The sequence below is a fragment of the Anolis sagrei genome, chromosome 2 (assembly GCF_037176765.1).
Source record: "Anolis sagrei isolate rAnoSag1 chromosome 2, rAnoSag1.mat, whole genome shotgun sequence".
NCBI classification, from domain to species: domain Eukaryota; kingdom Metazoa; phylum Chordata; class Lepidosauria; order Squamata; family Dactyloidae; genus Anolis; species Anolis sagrei.
Window position 1 is genome coordinate 118,327,972 of NC_090022.1, and position 18,469 is coordinate 118,346,440.

The 18,469-nt window shown below is 40.3% G+C and overlaps 1 protein-coding gene across 3 annotated transcripts in view; it reads left to right on the forward strand.

Moving 5' to 3' along the window:
- UNK (unk zinc finger) overlaps positions 1 to 18,109 on the forward strand; it is a 61,427-nt gene extending 43,318 nt beyond the window's left edge. The window contains exons 12-17 of one of the 3 annotated variants that reach the window (XM_060764657.2): positions 323 to 497; positions 2,324 to 2,425; positions 4,680 to 4,868; positions 8,989 to 9,170; positions 10,290 to 10,547; positions 11,650 to 18,109. In XM_060764657.2, coding sequence (XP_060620640.2) covers positions 323 to 497; positions 2,324 to 2,425; positions 4,680 to 4,868; positions 8,989 to 9,170; positions 10,290 to 10,547; positions 11,650 to 11,805 — 1,062 coding nt within the window. In that variant the 3' untranslated portion in view covers positions 11,806 to 18,109. The remainder of the gene's footprint in view (positions 1 to 322; positions 498 to 2,323; positions 2,426 to 4,679; positions 4,869 to 8,988; positions 9,171 to 10,289; positions 10,548 to 11,649) is intronic. The other 2 variants (XM_060764659.2, XM_060764658.2) reach the window with 2 other exon arrangements.
- The last annotated feature ends 360 nt before the right edge of the window (positions 18,110 to 18,469 follow it).

Consider the following 18,469-nt stretch of genomic DNA (forward strand, 5'->3'; position numbering starts at 1 on the left):
GAAGCCCAAACAAGCTTGATCAAATTATTGTAGTGTACTAAGTGTTTAAGGAAATTAGTTTTCAGGCCTATACAGATGTGAAGTAGATAGGCATCAAATTAAATTTCTCAGTACAGATTGGGCTACAGAAGTAAATGGGATAAAGCTTAGTTCTATTTACGCAACTTCTTTATTTAGGTAAATACATATATTGAAAGTATTATTTACCTTTGTGACCATAGTATAAATATACACCTTTCCAGTCTTATGGTTAGGCTTGTCTGTATGTGTTCCTCATTTAGGAGGCTTTACCCAGTTTACTGAGCATGCCTTCCTTTTTCAGGATATATTGGGGATTCTTCCTGTTGGCAGCCCATTGACATCGAGCATCTCCTCTAGTATCACTTCGAGTTTGGCAGCAACACCACCAAGTCCAGCAGGCACCAGCAGTGTCCCAGGCATGAATGCCAATGCTCTTCCATTCTACCCAACTAGTGACACGGTGGAATCTGTAATAGGTAATAATAACGCCCATGCATGCTTTCTCACTGGGCAGAGGGACTCAGCAAGGCATGTATAGAGCTCTGGGAGATAGGACAAACATCTTATATTCCTAGAGACTTAGAGGAGTCTTTGTGTGCTTTTTACTCTTTGAAGTAATGTTTTATTTGAAGTATAAGCTCTTTTATAACATTGAAATTGCTAATCTTTTATTTGAAATATGATCTCTTTTGTAACATTACAAATTTGGAACAAATATAAGAGCTGTTAGTTAATTTCATGATTTTTGAATTCTGTAAAGATGTAACAAGCTGGTGAATGGGAGATCATGAGTTGTGTGTGCATGGGTATGTGTGTGGAACTTGCTTGCTGTCCTACATCTTACTTTATGCTTGCTAAATTCACAGATCACAAACCTGATCCAGGACTAAACTGTCAGTCATGTGACAGGTATAATCTGTGACTGAGCGCCGGTTCTCACAAATATTGCAAGGACGAAACTCTCATCTGTATACATCCAAGACAAGTCAATGTCCAGTTTATCCCTTAAATGCACCGTTTATGCTCCACTTCAAAGGGTGGATGCAATCACATTTAAATTTGTAGATCTCCCAAGGAGATTACAAATTGTGTAGGAAAGGTTTTTAAATATATTTTCTCCCTATGCACATCTCTCCCCTCCTCCCTTATATTTATTTTAGAAGAGTAGATACATATGTAGCTTCCGTTGATAGTGGCCTTTTATTCTTGAAATATCATATGACTGTTGTTAACTGTTAATATTCTGTTACAGAAAACTGCCTTTGCTCTTGAAACTTAAAGTGGGGATTGGGGAGGAGAACTAAGGATTTTTTTTACCACCGATTAGGGTCCGGAATGCATTTCAAATAGGATCTCTACAGAGAATTACTGTGGAGATTGGAAGTTATTTTATAAACTAGCCAAACACTCAAACATTGTCTTTAAGGGGAAAATTATGAAAGACTAGACATTGTGAAGCATTGGGTGGGGAGCATCTGTGTTCAGTATATAAAATTGTCTGTCATCTATTTTACGATCCCTCATTTCTAGAATAACATTGAATATCATAAATATAATACAAGCCATTACCATTTCCTAAAGATTATACCAACGGGGCACATTTACTAAACATAATTAATTGGGTAGGATTAGCACGAGGGGAGATCCCAAGCAGGCTTACTCCATCTCATTCCAAACTAGCAATATTCATGCTATATCGCCAAGCCATTGGGTCACTGCTGGCTATTGCCTGCTTGCCTAGGGTATGCTGATTCCTTCCCTGCCTCCTTTTCCCAAAGCCCTTCACCTGACTGCCACACTCAATTCCCTTACTTCCACTGCCATACCTGCTCCTCATTCCTACTGCCTATCTTTTCCATCACTGAATTACAGTCAAAATCACTGCTCAACTGTGGATTTCCTAAAAAGAGGAAAGTCCACTTACCATGAATCATGGGCACCAAGGTGGACTGGGATGGGCACTTGACATCAAATCTGTCATTGGGTGCATTCCTGCCCAAAGTTAAGTATCCCAGGAGTGATCTTGTTTATATAAGTGTTATTTCTGATATTAGTCAGAGGGAGGAACCAGATGCTGAAAGATGTTTAGAGTTCAAATCAGGCAGCAAAAAACACTGGGAAAAGTGGCCTCATTTAGATCACTGCTGATGGCCAGTGGCAGTGTTGTGCAGTGGGAAGTAGGGCCCAGTAGTTACTCCAGTCCAGAGCAGTGGCATCTCTGCATGTTGGCTCTTTGGGCTTCCCTATCCCTTGAAGTTGTTGGTCCTTTTTGTAATATATAATTGGTGCCTCTGTCTGGCAGAGTCTGCCTTGGATGACCTGGACCTGAACGAATTCGGAGTGGCTGCCCTGGAGAAGACATTTGACAGCAGCTCGGTGCCCCACACGAGTGGCATCATGATAGGTACATGAAAGCAACAGAGCTTTCTTTGATCTTCTGCCAAGCAGGGTTTTGCCCCACCAGCTGGCTGAAGTGGCCTAACAAGCTCTCAGAACCAGCCCTAATTTTGTATGTTGGTTGGTGGCCAATGGGAGACCTTGGAGTCAAAGGGCCTTCATTGGCTAGCAGACTGGAAATTTAAGCCACCAGTTTCAGACATCCCAGTTATGTTTATGAAACAGGTGTGGCTTATTTTGCTTTATAGTACCTTAACAGTACCATACCAAAAATGCTCACCAAATTATGACAAAAATATCTAATGGAGGGTGGCGGGCAAAAGTTATTTTCAAATAACTGGAAAGAAATTGGATTGGTATCACTGTTCTGCTGTCACAGGATCATGGCAAGGCATTATCGCCACACATTGACAAACTATCGCATATGTATCTCATCATGTGTTTGTGGTCATTTCAAACCAGTGTCCTTTCTTTGTGTGTGTCTCTGGTTGTTCAGTTGAAATTCAATTTTACAACATATGTGCCCCTGTTGTAAGAATCCTATGATTTATTGATCCAGGTGGTCCTTTGTGAGTCGAAACCACATGTGATTTGGTGGATGCCTGGCTTACTGTTACCATTCACTGCTGTCTGAACCATTGGTCTCTTAGGAGCATCTCCACCAGCTTGAACCTCATCCTTACCAATATCTGATGTTGCAGAACCATTGCAAAAGAACCTGCAGTGGCCTTCTCCCAACATACAGTTTTGTTCCACCACATCTCAGCCTCAGCATTGTTTTATATTTGAGCAGTTGCACAGATCAAAAGATCTTCCTAATACAGTCCAAGTGATAGAGTCAGCTTTCTCAAAAACTGGTTCTCCTCTACAGGGACAGTATCTCACACAAGATAACTCTGATTTGTCTTTGAACATTTATGCCCAAGCTAATTTTGACAAAGAACCATTTGAAAATTCATTAGAAACAGTAGTCATTGAAGACCCCATAAGACCAGTATGAGTCAGAATATGTGCCAGATTATGTATTTCCTGTAGTCTAGGCACAGGCTTGGCTCCCATCAAGCTAACCACTTTTTTTTAAAAGAATGAGGAAAAACTGGTTGAAAACCCCAGGTTTATTGCTCCTGCAAAGTCAGTCTGTTATCACAACTTCACTGGATTGTTATAAGAAAATGTAGTTGCTCCTATCCAGTCCTATAATTATTCTTAGCTGGAAAAAGAATATGGAATAATGTCTAATGTAGGAGTCCTGAAATTGTCATGATAAACCCAGGCTAATTTCCAAACCCAAAGTTACTAATGTTCATATCTTAGGCTTTGAAGTATCAGGGACAAAGCCTGAAATTTAAAAGAATGAAATCTGAGGTTCTTGTATTTCCATGCTACTGCTATTGTTCAAATAGGAAAACAATTCCCTCGTTTGCTTTTCTGTGAATATAACAGAAATCATTATGGTGTTTAAAATCAGTGACTGGATCTGCTAGGACAACTTCCTCTTGTGTGGGCTGTTTGCGCATGCATTAAAAGTGACATTTACATCATTTAAATTGTAGTTTATCCCTTGGCAAAATTACGTTGATAATTAAGAAGTTACTCCCCCCCCCCCTCCTGCTTTTTAAGGGACAGTTAAGAATATACTTTTGTCACTTGTATGTGAATGAATGAGTTGGCTTTGTAAGAATATCTTTGGCATGATAATATGGCATAGTAGAGGAGATACTCTTTAATTCAGATAATAGTCTTGAAAAATTTTGTCACATAATTCTTATGGTTTTTCCTTTTTTCTCAAAAAAGAATCTTAATGATGCTCTGTGTTAACATCACTTGATGTTTTATTTTCCAACAAAACAAGGCAGCCTCCTAAACTAGGAAACATAATAGTGAATACAATCACTAGGTTTAAATGTACATTAGTATATTGTCATGTGGAGACAGCTAGCTAAATAATCTCTTGGGATTTCCCCCTGGACTCTTAAAGGCCCTCTCTGTATTAGAGCTCTGACTTTGATGCCCTATTTTACCCAGATAACTTCCAGCAAGGGTGTTTCTGTTTTTATCATCCTTGGCCAGAGAAACATTTCGGAGATTGCTTCTGCTGTAGGAAACAAGAGAAATAAAATAAAGGAAGACCCTGGACTCCCCCATCGTTTTACTGGTGCAGAGAGTGAAGCAAACACCTGCTGTTCAAATTCCTGTGCTGTGTTTCCACTCATAACTCATGGCTTCTGCATTCCCATCCTTTCTGTGTGTTCTTTGTCCAGGTGGGAGTTTGCTGCAAAGTTCTGCTCCTGTAAATATCCCAGGTTCCCTTGGAAGTTCTGCCTCCTTTCACTCTGCCTCTCCTTCTCCACCGGTCAGCTTATCATCGCATTTCCTCCATCAGCCCCAGGGACACTTAAGCCAATCTGAAAACACATTCCTGGGGACATCAGCTTCTCATGGATCATTAGGTAAATGCCCACTCTGTATGTGAGAGCATGCATGTTAACATGTACATACCTGTCTATACCATGTAAGTATTTTCTTTTTATCTTAACTTTCATTTGAATGTCCACATTCTGTGTTGCCACCTAACATAAGTTGTGACCACACAGCTCTTAAAAGAAAGATGGATTCATACATATCTCAGTGAAATCTGGTTTGCACGCACAGAAAATAACAGAGGCTCAGGATAAGACAAAAGGGTTCAGCATCTTGGGATAACCAAACAACAGAGACTGGGGAAAACTCCAGTTTAAAACTCTGGAGAGGCTACCACGCATGGTGGATAACACTGAGCTCAATTAATCAACATTTGTATAACGTAAGTTATTATGTTTGTAACAGTTTAGAAGAGCTATGACCATTTGTTTAAAAAACCACAACAATATGTGCATCAACTATTAGCTTCACATATTTATTTTTTTGAACAGCCCCTATTAGTATTACCTACTCAGTTATCAATACCAAATGTTGACCACCAGTACGAAGTACATTGGAAGTTTAATCATGAATATCATGTATGTAAAAAAAAAAAAAAACTCCACATAAATCCTGATAATAAAAGTATAGCAAGAGTTCAGTGTTCCATTTCTGCCCATAACATCAGGTTTACCCTAGGAAAACTCAACAGAGAGTGAAATGTACACTCTGAATCCTTAACAACCTTCCCACTTTATTGTTGTTTCAGCTGTACTTGGACTGGGCTTTAGTGTTCAAATCAGGCTCTGGGATCAAGCATTGACTCTAGTTAAGGAAGCCTTAATAAAACCAGGGCATTTTACCATTCGGGGGCGGCGGGGGGTGGGGGGGTGGAGAGAAGCCTTGTACTTATATGGAACACCCTGCCATCCATATTTAGTTTGCTCCAGTAGCAGCCATAGCCTTTGTAAAATGAGCATAAGACCTCCTCCCATACACACGCATACACACTCTAACAATGTTCCACATAGCCTCTAATTATTGCTGTTGACCTTAAAGCTCTTTTCCTCTGCCAAAGATAGCACTCCTTGGTACTTTGTTTGCAATCCAAATCCTAAAAAATAAAATATGTAAAGCTCATGAGAAGTTAACAGTTAATGCAAATATTAACTATTAGTGGATCCTTACTGTTCTTCTGAGCTGTCAGAAATTCCAGAATATGTCTAAAGTACTCTGAAACACCTTTGGAAGCACTGTTAGCCTCAGAAGCTGGATGTGTGCATGCCACACTTTTTTTTTTAAATCACCAGCATTATACAGCAGGGATAGAAGTAATGAGATGGGTGCAAAAAGGTTAGAGGGCTCTGTTATTGCCTGCCACTATTGTACAATGTGAAGCTGTTGCTGCTAAAGGAAGCATATAGCTTCCATTTGTACCAATCAAATGGAAGCTATATGCAGTATTTGTGCAGTATTTCTGTCTTTTCTTTCCCAATACATTTATTTTAAAGGAGGGGGGGAAAGTCAGAAACAATGGATACAAAGTAGAAAATGATGTCAATCAGATCTCCCCCCCCCCCCCCGCCTCTATTGCATGAAAGAGGCAGGAGGATGGTGTCCTTGTCCAGAAGCACTCACAATTGAGATATGATACATAGGACATGAGTGGATACAGAAAATGAGTATTGAAAGAGCAGAAAGGCTAAAAACCCATTGCTTTTTCGTGTTTTATTCACATTTGTCTTATTACATCTGTTTAATCACCTGCTTTGTACAAAAGGAAGCCGTAGTTTATATACTGGCAACCTACTCAGTCTCATTTTAATTACCTCAAGGGTGCTGCTTACACACTTAACCAGCTAGAGATGCTGTAGACATGCTGTGAGAGACCTACATGACTGCAGTAGCCTTGTTTTTTGAGTGAGAGAGTATGGCATAACCATTTTCCAAATAAATAAATAATATTGCAAGCAATACAAAAATGTGTATTCTTGCTTTTGTTAGTTCAGTAAATTAAATCTACCCTTCAGCTAGTTCCCAGGGCTTACCAAGAGCTAAAATTATAATAATGTTTGCAGTAAGTGTTTCTGTACATATACATAGTACCTGGTTTGGATAATCTCTCCCCTTCCAAAGAAAGATACCATGTGTGTGTGTGCTCTGTTTGCACCACCCATGACTTCCTTCATATAGGACCTCTGGCTAATAAGTGTGTGAGCGCACCCTGTTGAACAAAAACATCACGGCTGCAGCTTTTTGCCTTTTCCTTGGGAGTGTGTCCCATTGAACCAACTGGGACTTACCTCTGAGGAGGCATATGAGATTGCATTATTGATTCTCATTAGACTACCAATCAATGGAAAGTCTATTTTCTGTGAGCAGTTTTGCTATACAATTTTCATTTCTGCACAAAAACATAGAAAGCCTGCTTGTGTAAAAACCAGTGTCAGCAGTAACATGATAGCAAATCAAAGTATTGGGAATGAGTCTAAAAAATACGGTATTTTCAGAAGCAGATCTTTTTAATGGTTTGAATCTTGTTTTACAGTCATGGACATACTTGACATGGCTTCTCTGTTGTGTCCAAATGTATTACTAGCCTGCGTCTGGAATCAAAATCGGTTTCCATTTGTGATGCTTCTTAATGATGCAACTTCATTAAGAAGAGTGCCCAGGTCTAACAGTTGAAGCCAAGCCATGTTTTAAAGATACATTTTTTCAAACAAAAACACTTAAGAATAGTATTCTAATTTTTAGTCTAAGCTTTCCGTTTGATGCACCTTACTTTATGTGAATATACTTAGAGAAAGATGCACAGCATTCTGGCTGAAAGGTAGAAAAACCAGTCCTTGATGCTGTGCAGACTTTGTTTAAAGGAAAATCTAAAGTTGCCTCTGCAAAGCAAGTAATTTTTATGTGTGATTTCTTATAGAACAACAGTAGAAACTGTGAACTATTGAGTTGATTTCAGCTAATTTATCTGGTGAGATATCCTATAAGGCGGCTCAAATCCTTAGAGAGTTTTGTCAGTGAATGTATGGTGAACAGGAAAATAAGACAGGATCTCTTCTCTGATGAATATACAGACTTTTCCCCCCTGAGCACTTGTCTGCCACATTACTCCACAGTTTTAGTTGAATGCTTTAAAGCGGCAGTGGAAAATGTCATGAAGAATTGGACTGCGAATTCCATAATTGGCATTGGCTATTCGGGTCTGGTCTGATAGGAGCTGCAGTCCAACGCCATAAGGAAAGCTACATCTTTTCTGTTCCTTCTGTAAAATTTATTGCACGTGGCAACTCTTTTTTTTAAAGTTAAAATTAGATTATCTGCTTTTATTCTGAGAATTCAGTCATTGCCAGATTGCTCACATGTGATGAGCTGGTTTCTTAGTTAATATTTGAATTAAAGCGGCAAGGACCCAACTCTGGGTGCTCACAATTATATAAGACTGTTTGCACTGATTAATTCATTATGGTTAAAAACAGAATGTCCAAAATACTGAAATAGTAAGTTATTCTGTAAAGTATATGGATAATCAGAGCCAGTGTTTTAATCTGAAAAAAATGAAGAGATTGTGATAAAAAAAATTTAACAAGAGAGAACCTTCAGCATACTTTTAGAGCTAAATTGCAGCTGTGAAAACACACAACCTAATTACATTGATGAATGAAGTAATAACTAAGGGATGAATGTCATGTTTCTTAAGTGTCCATAAATGCTGAATCAAGTGTATGCCTGCACTAAGACTTTCCTGCATATCTGGTTTGAAAGTGCTGGAGTTTTCTGTCTGAGTTGCAGGCATTTGCCCTGGGTTCTGCATCAGTCTTTGCCCTGTCTCTCCTGCCAGTTGTGGGTTGAATGCATTACACAGGGTCCTCTTTCCCCAAGAATGCCACACATCTTCCCTTGTTCAGTTAGGAAATATTGATCAGGCCTCCATTCCTCCTCATCCCCTTTAAAGCCAAAAGTGTCAGATGAACATGTTGGGGCATGCAGAGTTCCCAGGTGTGTTACTGCCCTGTGAAAGATTGAACAGGATAAACATAGAAGGAAATGAAATGGCTAGAGATCACTTTATTCTTTTTCCGAAGTACTGTTGGGCAAGGAAAAGGGTATGCCAAAAATGTGTGACATAACACTTTTACTCCCTGTCTCTGCATGAAACAGGTTTAAATGGAATGAACAGCAGCATATGGGAACACTTTGCTTCTGGAAGTTTTTCACCCAGTACCTCGCCTGCGTTTCTGTCAGGTCCAGGTGCTGCAGAGTTGGCCAGGTTGCGGCAGGAATTAGATGAAGCTAACAGCACAATAAAACAGTGGGAAGAATCTTGGAAGCAAGCCAAACAGGTAGTGTGCTCTGGAGGGATACGCTTAGCCAAAGGAGTCCACCTAATGGTCCAGTTACAAGCTTGGGCCCTAGGCAATAGGCAGAGAGAGAGAGAGATGGGGCATGAGGTCCTATAATGTGTTGCCTTCCATCATGCTTTTGATGAACTGTTTACAGATGGATAAAGAAGTGGGTTGAGGGCTTAGATTTATTCAGGAGTAGGTTACTAGTTGTGACTGCAATTGAAAATGTTCTGCCCATACTTTCTTATGCTGCTCTGAGCACTGGCTTTTTCAGTGGCTATTTGGGTACCCTTTTCTAATTATTTGCTGCTGCTTGCATTATGTTTCCCAACTCATCCTCTGCTCACTTTTTTGCCCTGAAGAACTAGGAGTCTCTGCATCCAGGATGCCTTTTAAATCAAATACTGGGCGTGCTTCCTTTTGGGAAGTGAGATTTCCCATCCTGCCATACAAGCTGTCAATTCAGATTGTTCCCCTTCACTTTTGCATGGATTGTGTTAAATACATTGTTGCCCAAGCAGTCTGAACTATGACATTCACTTTTAGATGCCCTGTTTGTTCCTTTTCTCATTACGTAGTGAAATGAAATAAGCTATAGGGTTTGGGAAATCAGTCCTGGGGTAGTTTACTTTGGTGTCTTTCAGTCTTACTAGCTTAAGGATTATGCCCACAAAACACATTGATCTGATTCTTGTGCAATGAATGTGATGCACAAAGGGAGTAAGAGCAAACAGAGTCCTGAAGAAACCTGCCTGCCAAGCTCAAGGAGCAATATATTAACGCCAATCCATGTGACTCCCCTCCTGAGAGGAGAAACACTCTGAAATCAAAGATGTGTGTGCTTCTCTGACCAGTAATGTGCCCATAGTATGTTTGCTTGCAAAATTTTGTCACAGATTACCTCATAAATATGTGTCTGTGAATCAGGAAGTTGTATAGATAAGGCAGCTGGTTCGTATTTTATGTGTTTAAAGGAATGCTTCAGAAAAGATTTAAAGTAGGAAGATGAGACGATTTCCACTCCCAGCTTGGAAAAAAAAGCATTTTGTTCCAGATGACTTGTTTTCAGGCATAACCAAGTGTTTAGCCTCGCTTTCTTTTCTTTGGGGCATGCAGGCCTGTGACGCTTGGAAAAAAGAAGCCGAGGAGGCTAATGACCGTGCCAGCACAGCAACAATCGAATGTGAGCTAGCCCGAGAGCAAAGGGAGGGCTTGGAGCTGCAAGTGAAGAAACTCCAAGAGGAAATGGAGAGGATCCACACTGGCCAGGACCCCCAGTTCCTTCGTACCCTCTCTGATCTAGAAACACTTTCTCTCTCCACACTCTATAATCTCCAGAAGCAGCTGCGTGCCAACCTGGAAAGAGTTGATAAGGTGGGTTTGAGTGAGGAGGATTTCTCCCACAATTAACTTGGGTTGCTTTTTATGTCCACCTAAATAATTAGAACCCTTGGTGAAGTTACAGTTCTGACCATATAGGAGCCCCCGGTGGCGCAATGGGTTAAACCCTTGTGCCAGCAGGACTGAAGACTGACAGGTCAGAGGTTTGAATCCAGGGAGAGTGCAAATGAGCTCCCTCTGTCAGCTCCAGCTCCCCATGTGGGGACATGAGAGAAGCCTCCCACAAGGATGATAAAACATTAATACATTCAGGCGTCACACCAGAAGTGACTTGCAGTTTCTCAAGTCGCTCCTGACACACACAAAAAAGTTCTGAGCTTTGTACACTGCCAGCCAAGATATGTAATGTTATTTCTCTGTCAAAGTGGGAAGAAGTTTTCTGTCAGGCAAGTCTTCTTGAACCATGACAACAGAAAAGGCAGTTGCTCTCTAGACTGGAGGAAGAACTGAAAGCAAAGCATGGCTAAGGTTCCTAAGAATAATTGCATCCTGTAGAATCCACTGTCTGACCTAGCAACTCCCAACATCTAATTCAGCATGAAAAATGTATAAAGTTCCCAAATAATAATTGCATCCTGTAGAATCCACTGATTCAGCAACCCCCACCATATAATTCAGCATGAAAAACAGAAAATGTTTCAGATGCTTTAGCACAAACATTGAAATTGTATCACTTGTGCGCTACAAGTGGCCTGCCAGGATTCCTGTAGGGACCATAGAAAAGTAGTATTGTGCCCTCAGGAGTCTCAACAGAGTGCAGTTTTGAAATTTAAGGCTGTATTGCTGCCTTTTAGGGGGAGCATGCTGAACTAGCCTCCCATGCCCTAGTGGTAGTTAGAATCTAGTCACTTCCCGTTGTGAGAAAATGGACAAGTGTATCCCTGATGAGGGTGGGGTTGACCATGTTTGCAAAGGTGGGTTGGAGTGGCCTTTTGGCATTCTGCAGTGGCCCACTCTTTCTCTGGCAGCTGCCTCCTGAATGTAAAAAAGCATCTCTGACATCTGTTTTGTTCTCACTGATAATCCACTCTGGTTTGCCCTCCCTCCCCCTTTCCCCATGGTCTTCTATTTCCAGGCAGTATTTCAGATGCAGTCGGTGAAATGCCTCAAGTGCCAGGAAGAGAACCGGGTGGTACTACCGTGCCAACATACTGTGCTGTGTGAAACGTGTGCTGAGGAGGGTGAATGTCCCATCTGCCATCCCAACAGGCCACACACTCTCCAGTCGTGACCCTTCTAGGACATTTGATTTAGCATATCACATAGAACTTTTTAACTTTATATATATATAAATATATATAAAATATAATATGAATATATATATGAACATATATATATATACATAAAAACAAAAAATTAGTTGCAGAGCACTTTTTAATACTTGGCATCTCCCATTTAAAAGGATTACCCCTCTTCACTCGATCCCCACTAATTCTAACTCCTTAAGGATTTTTAGAACTGTTTTTAACATAGATCAAAGGGCCATTTGCAAAGTCAGTCCCCCATTACTACTTCTTTTATAAAAACTTAGAATGTAACCTTTTAAGTCTTGTTCTGGAGAGGGGCTTAGAGGGGAGGGTGAAGAGGGGTTACAAGTGCTTTCTAGGGTGAGAACTGGTCTTTTGGGGAGAAGAATGGAAATCAAATTTCTATTAATTTCTTCACCATCAACCCCTTTCTCTTGCCTCTTGCGCAGTCATCATTTGGTATTTTTAAAGCACCAGACATACATTGGACCCTGTAGTAGAAGCTGCTTTGCAGTCCCTGCCTGCTCAGAACTTCACGCATTTGGATTTCGTTTGCTGGTCTTCAGTAAGTGCAAGAAACTTCACTAGTAGGGGAGATTTCTTTCTCTTTACAACTTTGTAGGTTTCTACCAAAGCAACAAACCAGTTGTGATTGAAAACAGACCAGTGAAACAAGGCCATCATACTTTCCTCGGAAGCATTATCCACCACTGACACATAGCTTAGACTTTAGCTGCTCTTGCCAGGCATGTCTTTTTAAAGGTTTGATGGTCTCTGTTGTCTTGGCAATGGCTGTATTCCAAGGCGTAGACAGAGGCAGAGATGTGACGGCACTCTTGGAACAGTCTGTTTTCCTCATGCTGGCTAAAGGAGAAGGCCCTTGTTAGAATTTGTCTTCATTGATAGTTACGTGGCAGCAGCTTTTTTATTCTTCCTCATTGAGACCCATATAACATGAGACTCACCTGGCTAAGTGTAGTTCCTCAATAATCGAATATGGTAGGTGCTGTGCCTTGAATGAACTTCCAGTTCATTCAGTCTACCTGGACATGCGCAGAAAGAATCCAGAATCTTATGGGTTAGTCCTAACTTGAGCATACCAGTTGTTCAATGGTGAACCAGCATGAAGGGAAATCCCATTGATGCAATGTGTCTACTCCAGTTGGGACTAAGGATGGACTCAGGCAGGTGTGTTTTGGTATAGCATCTTAGTACAGGCTGCAATACACTGGTGATGAGCAACATTTGGCTCCATTGATCTAAAGTTGTTCAGTGTTGAACTAATACTTTGCCAATAGAAAAAAGCAAATCAATACAAGAGTATATTCCCATGCCTGCTGTCTCTTCCCATGAATTGCACTTTTGCAATGCCCACAATATGCCTGTAGGGCAGAGAAGAGTCTCTGTGCTAGACTCTGTGTGCTTCACAAGGAGGGTGACCCAGATATTGGTAGAACAGGATCGTCAGTTCACACTTCACATTGCTGGTATGCAGTAAGCTGTGATGAATGCCAGCATAAAGTGGGGCAGGTAGTAAATGAGAGAGAAAACAGGTGCTTTTCAGGGGTAAATATCTTATCCTCTCTAGCTACCAATAAAGGCTAACATCTACATAGGATAGCTGCTGCTGTTTGGAGTTGCAAGCAGATTTCAAATTTACCTCCCTCTTGTTCACTTCTTTAAGGTAATAGTAGCAATGAACTGTCAGGAACGATACCTTAAAACCATGGATGGGGGCAGGAGAACAGAGCTTTTCACATATCCAAGGCCCTTTGTGTTTCAGTATCTCTAGTAGCAAGAGATACATTCTCCAAATTTTAACAAGAAGTGGGCAACATCTAGGGAGTGGCAGTAGTTGAAAGCAGAATGGCAAGTAGAAATTATTGAAGATTCAGAAGATCCTCTCTCGAACGGGTAGATATTAGGCTGAGTTAATTTCCTAATCCATCATATTCCTCTTTTAAAAACTAGTGAAATGCTATAAAGCCATGCTTGAAGTGTTGTAGGTAGAAAGAAAGGGAAGATGGTGCTCAGAGTCCATAGTACTTTGTTTCCCAAATACATTCCTTTTCCTGGTGATGAAGGAAATCTTCTCATTCATGGAGCCTTTTGATCTTCCTGTGGGCATCTCCACAGACCATTCTTCAGGGATCAATTTCTATTCATTCCGTGCAACAGTCACCTGACTATGACTGGTTCCCAGGAGGAAGGGGTGTTTCTTGAGTGTTTACAAGATTCAGTTTGCTTGCAAAGTGGTTCACAGGGGAAGGAGGTTTAGGTTTTCTGAACTTCTGGCTTGGCATTAAAGCCACAAATTGAAAATGGGAGATGTCCTCATTGCTCTCTTACTGTGGATTTACTTCCTTGATTGGGTACCTGCCAGCTTACTCATCCATGAAGATGATATATGTCCTCCCAAGATGCCCAAGAAGCTGGAACCTGTAAATGCATTCCTCTTAATATTGTGCATGTATGTACTAGAGAACTGCATACATTAGACAAAATGGGTAGCCATTTCTCATGGGCCGCAATGACTACTTTCCATCATTCCCGCCTCTTACCTGGGCACACTGTGTCTTCTGTAGGAGGACCACATAGGATTGGCTTTCCACTAAAACAGATGGACAATAACCTTTTTGGGTCCTGAGCAACAGAGAGCTGTTGGGTCATCACATTGTTTCTTGTGCTGTTGTAGGCCAACATGAGTCAGATTTCCAAGCTCTGAGCAGATGTTGAATCAATTTACAAAGAAACTTGCAAAACATATTTACTCGAAAGTAAGTCCCATTGAAGTCAGTGGGGTTCGCTTCCTGGTAAATGTGCGTAAGTGTGTCACCTCGGCTAATAACTATCTGAGAACAAGTTTGCACTCGATCCGGAGTGCCTTATGAAGAAATGTTAACTCAATAATTATGTGTTAAAAGTTTGATTATGCGCACTGGGTTTCTCCAAATTGACATTGGGGCCTAAATCGGACTGACTTTCAGTGAAATTTGTGGCTTAAAATACTTTTAAGCTTGTATCCAGTAAATGTGTTGCTCTGCAGTTCTTGAGTGGTTGAATTCCCACTACATTTTGTTCAAATACTGCAACAGCCTCTAGACAATGAAAAGCAACAACCCAGTCCATAAGGACTCTAATCTGTCATTTTGCACTGGGGTTTGTTTAACTTGTAAAGTGTAATATTTAGAATTATAATCTCACTCCCTTGCTCACCAGTCTCTGCTTTGTTTGCAATAGTCTTTCCCCAACCCGAAAAAGCACTGGAAACGCTAGCAACCCTTGTTTTTTCATAAGAGTAATACACTGTCAGGTTTTTCCTCCAAAGTGTTTCCATTTTAATGCGAGTACATTAGATTTGCTTCCACATTTCCACCCTCCCATATTTGGAGGGTTAATATGCATTCCCAGATGATCTCAAAGTGCAGCTCTGTTTTAGTTTTTTTTAATTAACTTTTATGTTCCGTAAAATTGCTTTTTTCAATGTTTATATTGTACTAGTATCTGTTTTTTAAAACACACACACCTAATTGTTATGTGTTTTTTTGTATGGAGAGACAATGCTGGCTGATTCTTGTGGTTGTGTTGTTTTTGGTTGTAGCCTTTGAATGTCTGTGCCATGAGGCATATCCTGGTATCCAAGGCCAGCAAACATGCCTCAGTCTTAAGGAAAGCTTATTTGTTTAAAATATGTGAACATTTTTAGAAAACAGACACACACACATATACAAATTTAAATTATGGGGCGTCATACTCTGCTGAAAATGTACTAAACTATTTTGGTAACTAATTTAAAGATCATAGGAAATAAAACTCTTTGAATTGGATCTACAGTGTTTATACAGAACTGCAGCCATTTTCAGGCTCTTTGGTGGTAACTGGTTTGTAACACTTAGTTTTGTAAACATTGTGTTTTATTGCTTCCTCTGCCTTTCTGTGTGATTGTCCATAGTGCGAAGACAACGACTTTGTAGGACAATTTTTTTGTCCTGAAATGCCTCTGCTTGATGTAATTCCAACAGAATCGTACAGGGGGTGTTAGATGTATTGCTGGTCTCCTAAAGTGTCTCTTAGAAGTAGTTACTTTGTCCTGTTTTTAAGACTGGGCAGCTCTGTAGAGTCTTGCTTGTTATTATCAGATTTCTCTTCCCTTCTCCCCGAATATCCACTGGCAAGTGGCTTTGCTGGTGGGGTGTGACAGAGAAATTGTATGGGAGAAAAAACCTACTTACATGCAGAACCACAATGCAGACTGTCTGTCTATTTTTATTTTTATTTTCTGAAGGACCAAAGAATTGAAACTGGGATCAAAAATTTTCCCAGCCCAATAAATGATGGACTGCTCCCTATCAGTATGCATACAAAGGCAATAGGGTATCGCAACAAATTGTTTCTACCCGCAAAATTCTTTCCCACCCTTTAGAAGCACTTTTTTAAAAAACAAAAATTCTAGATTTGTATGAATTTTATTGAAATTAAATGCCTGAGATGTGAATGCTTTTTATTAGGTAGCAAATTAAAAAAGCAAAATGGACATCTCTCCATTTGTTTTGTAAAGAAATTAACTTTGAATTAAGTTTCTAAATAGGCAGCATTGTTTACTGGGATGGGGTGAACCAGGAGTGGGAGGAATTATGCATTTTTAAGGGGTGGGAAATTTGATTGTGCCAGTAGTTACTGACATGTATAGTGTTTGTGCAGCACTGCTTTTATTTTAAACAGGTTCCTGTGATAGGCTTTGCCTGTGATGGAAGTATAGTCTATTTGGTGCTAGACCTGTTCACCCTACATAATTACAGCATTTTGATTCCACTTCAGCACCCATGGCTTAAACCTATAGATTCCTAGAATTTGTGATTGGAGCTGCTTAGGATTTCCAGCCAGGGAGATCTTCTAGTACCCCTGGTGCAACTGCAAGTTCCAGGAAAATCCCATAAAGTGCAGTCATGGTAATTTGAGTGGGACCAAAGTGATGTAATTATGTAGTGTGGAAGACATCTAAATCGCCCCTGATGAGCTGCCCAAGTAGCTGTGTGTATATGATTGAATTCTGCACACCAATGAACGGAGTGCCTCTTGTCTCCAGTTATCTTCCCTCTGTGCAGAGACCTCACTAGAGAAATTAGATATTTCTCTTTTAAAATTATTTGGGTCTGGAGAAGTGGGTTATTAAGATAACCTTATATCACAATGTCCATTTTCATCTCACTCTGCCTCCGAGAAAAGGGGATATTATGTTTGCCCAAATCTGAGTGGTGAGAAAGGTCAGGTGGAGGATTGTTGGTTACTTGAAGAATGAGCAAAGAAGCTTGTGTTAATAATCACCTTGAAAGCTAATTCCCTTTCAGATTAATGCCTTTGTATGGCTGAGGAGTGAATACATATTAGAGCTGATAACTGATTACTCCCATAGCCAACCCTTACCCTTCTCCTGCACTTCAGCCAAGGGACCTTCACTCCACTGCTTCCATCATGAACCACAGCCTGGATGCTTTTTGTTTCCGTTTTAGATCAACTGCAGTTTGCCTTTCCAGCCCAACCTAGCCAACGTGTAGTTTGGTCCTATGAAAAAAGCTGAGCTGCAAAAAATAGATTATGAAACTAGGACAAATGTAAGCTGTGAGGTGTTGGGTAAACCAGTAAAACCGTGGTTGATCTAGAATAGAAGCCGAAGCAGCAGCCAGGTGATGAGGCAAAGTGGGCTGTTTGAGCTCAGAGATTGTCATGGCTCATCATGGTAACGCAGAACAATTTAGCATTTTCTAAACTAATCTGACATTTAGTGTTCACTTTGTAAACTAAGCTGGAGACCCAACACACACAATCCTTGCAATACTATGTAGCCCATGAAAACATTTTTTTTTCTTTTTAACTTTCTCTAAGCTTAATCTGAGCCACTTCTGGGGCTTGCCCAGCTTGGATAAATGAAGAGAATTTCCTTTCTGATAAGGAATAATATAAGACTCAACCATTTTTTGCTGTTCTGCTAAAAGAGGCAGGACTTTCCCCCATTGTTTTCTCTTCCGAAAAGAAAAAGTATTTATTGCCAGCATGGGGTTATGGTGTTTCTCTCTCTTTCTCTCTCATTCCCCTCAAGAGTATATCAATCTTAGGAGCAATGCAACAAGAAAGTAGATGTTGCTGGTAAAAAGTATTATAAACTTAAGTATTCCTGCAAATTGTTGACTGTGGATCAAAAATCTCTGTGGGGCTTCCCCACTCTGTAGCTTCCAATGTTTTAATGAGGAAAAAAAATGAATACATACAATATAAATTCTTTTAACTACACACTGCAGTATTTATGGTGGCCATTCTTGATCAGTGTCTCCTTGAATTTCCCTGTGGGGCGGGGGCTGCTGGGACAGAAAGCCACTCAAGTTTATGTAGAAGTCCGCCAAAAGGTAATAGGTGGTGTGTACAATGTGGTGTTTGATTCCATTATTATAGACTGTATTGCGGAACTGTGATTTCAGCTGTTGTTCTTTCTTGTATTCTGTATATATGTGTGTTTGGCTGTCCAAAAACCTGGTTTTAGACACTCTTTCTTGGCAAAGTGGATTTGCATGTGGAACTTTAAAAAAATGCAATCTTGTGTCACAATTTCCAAAGGCAGGATGGATTTTCTAGAAGACAATAAATTTTTTTATT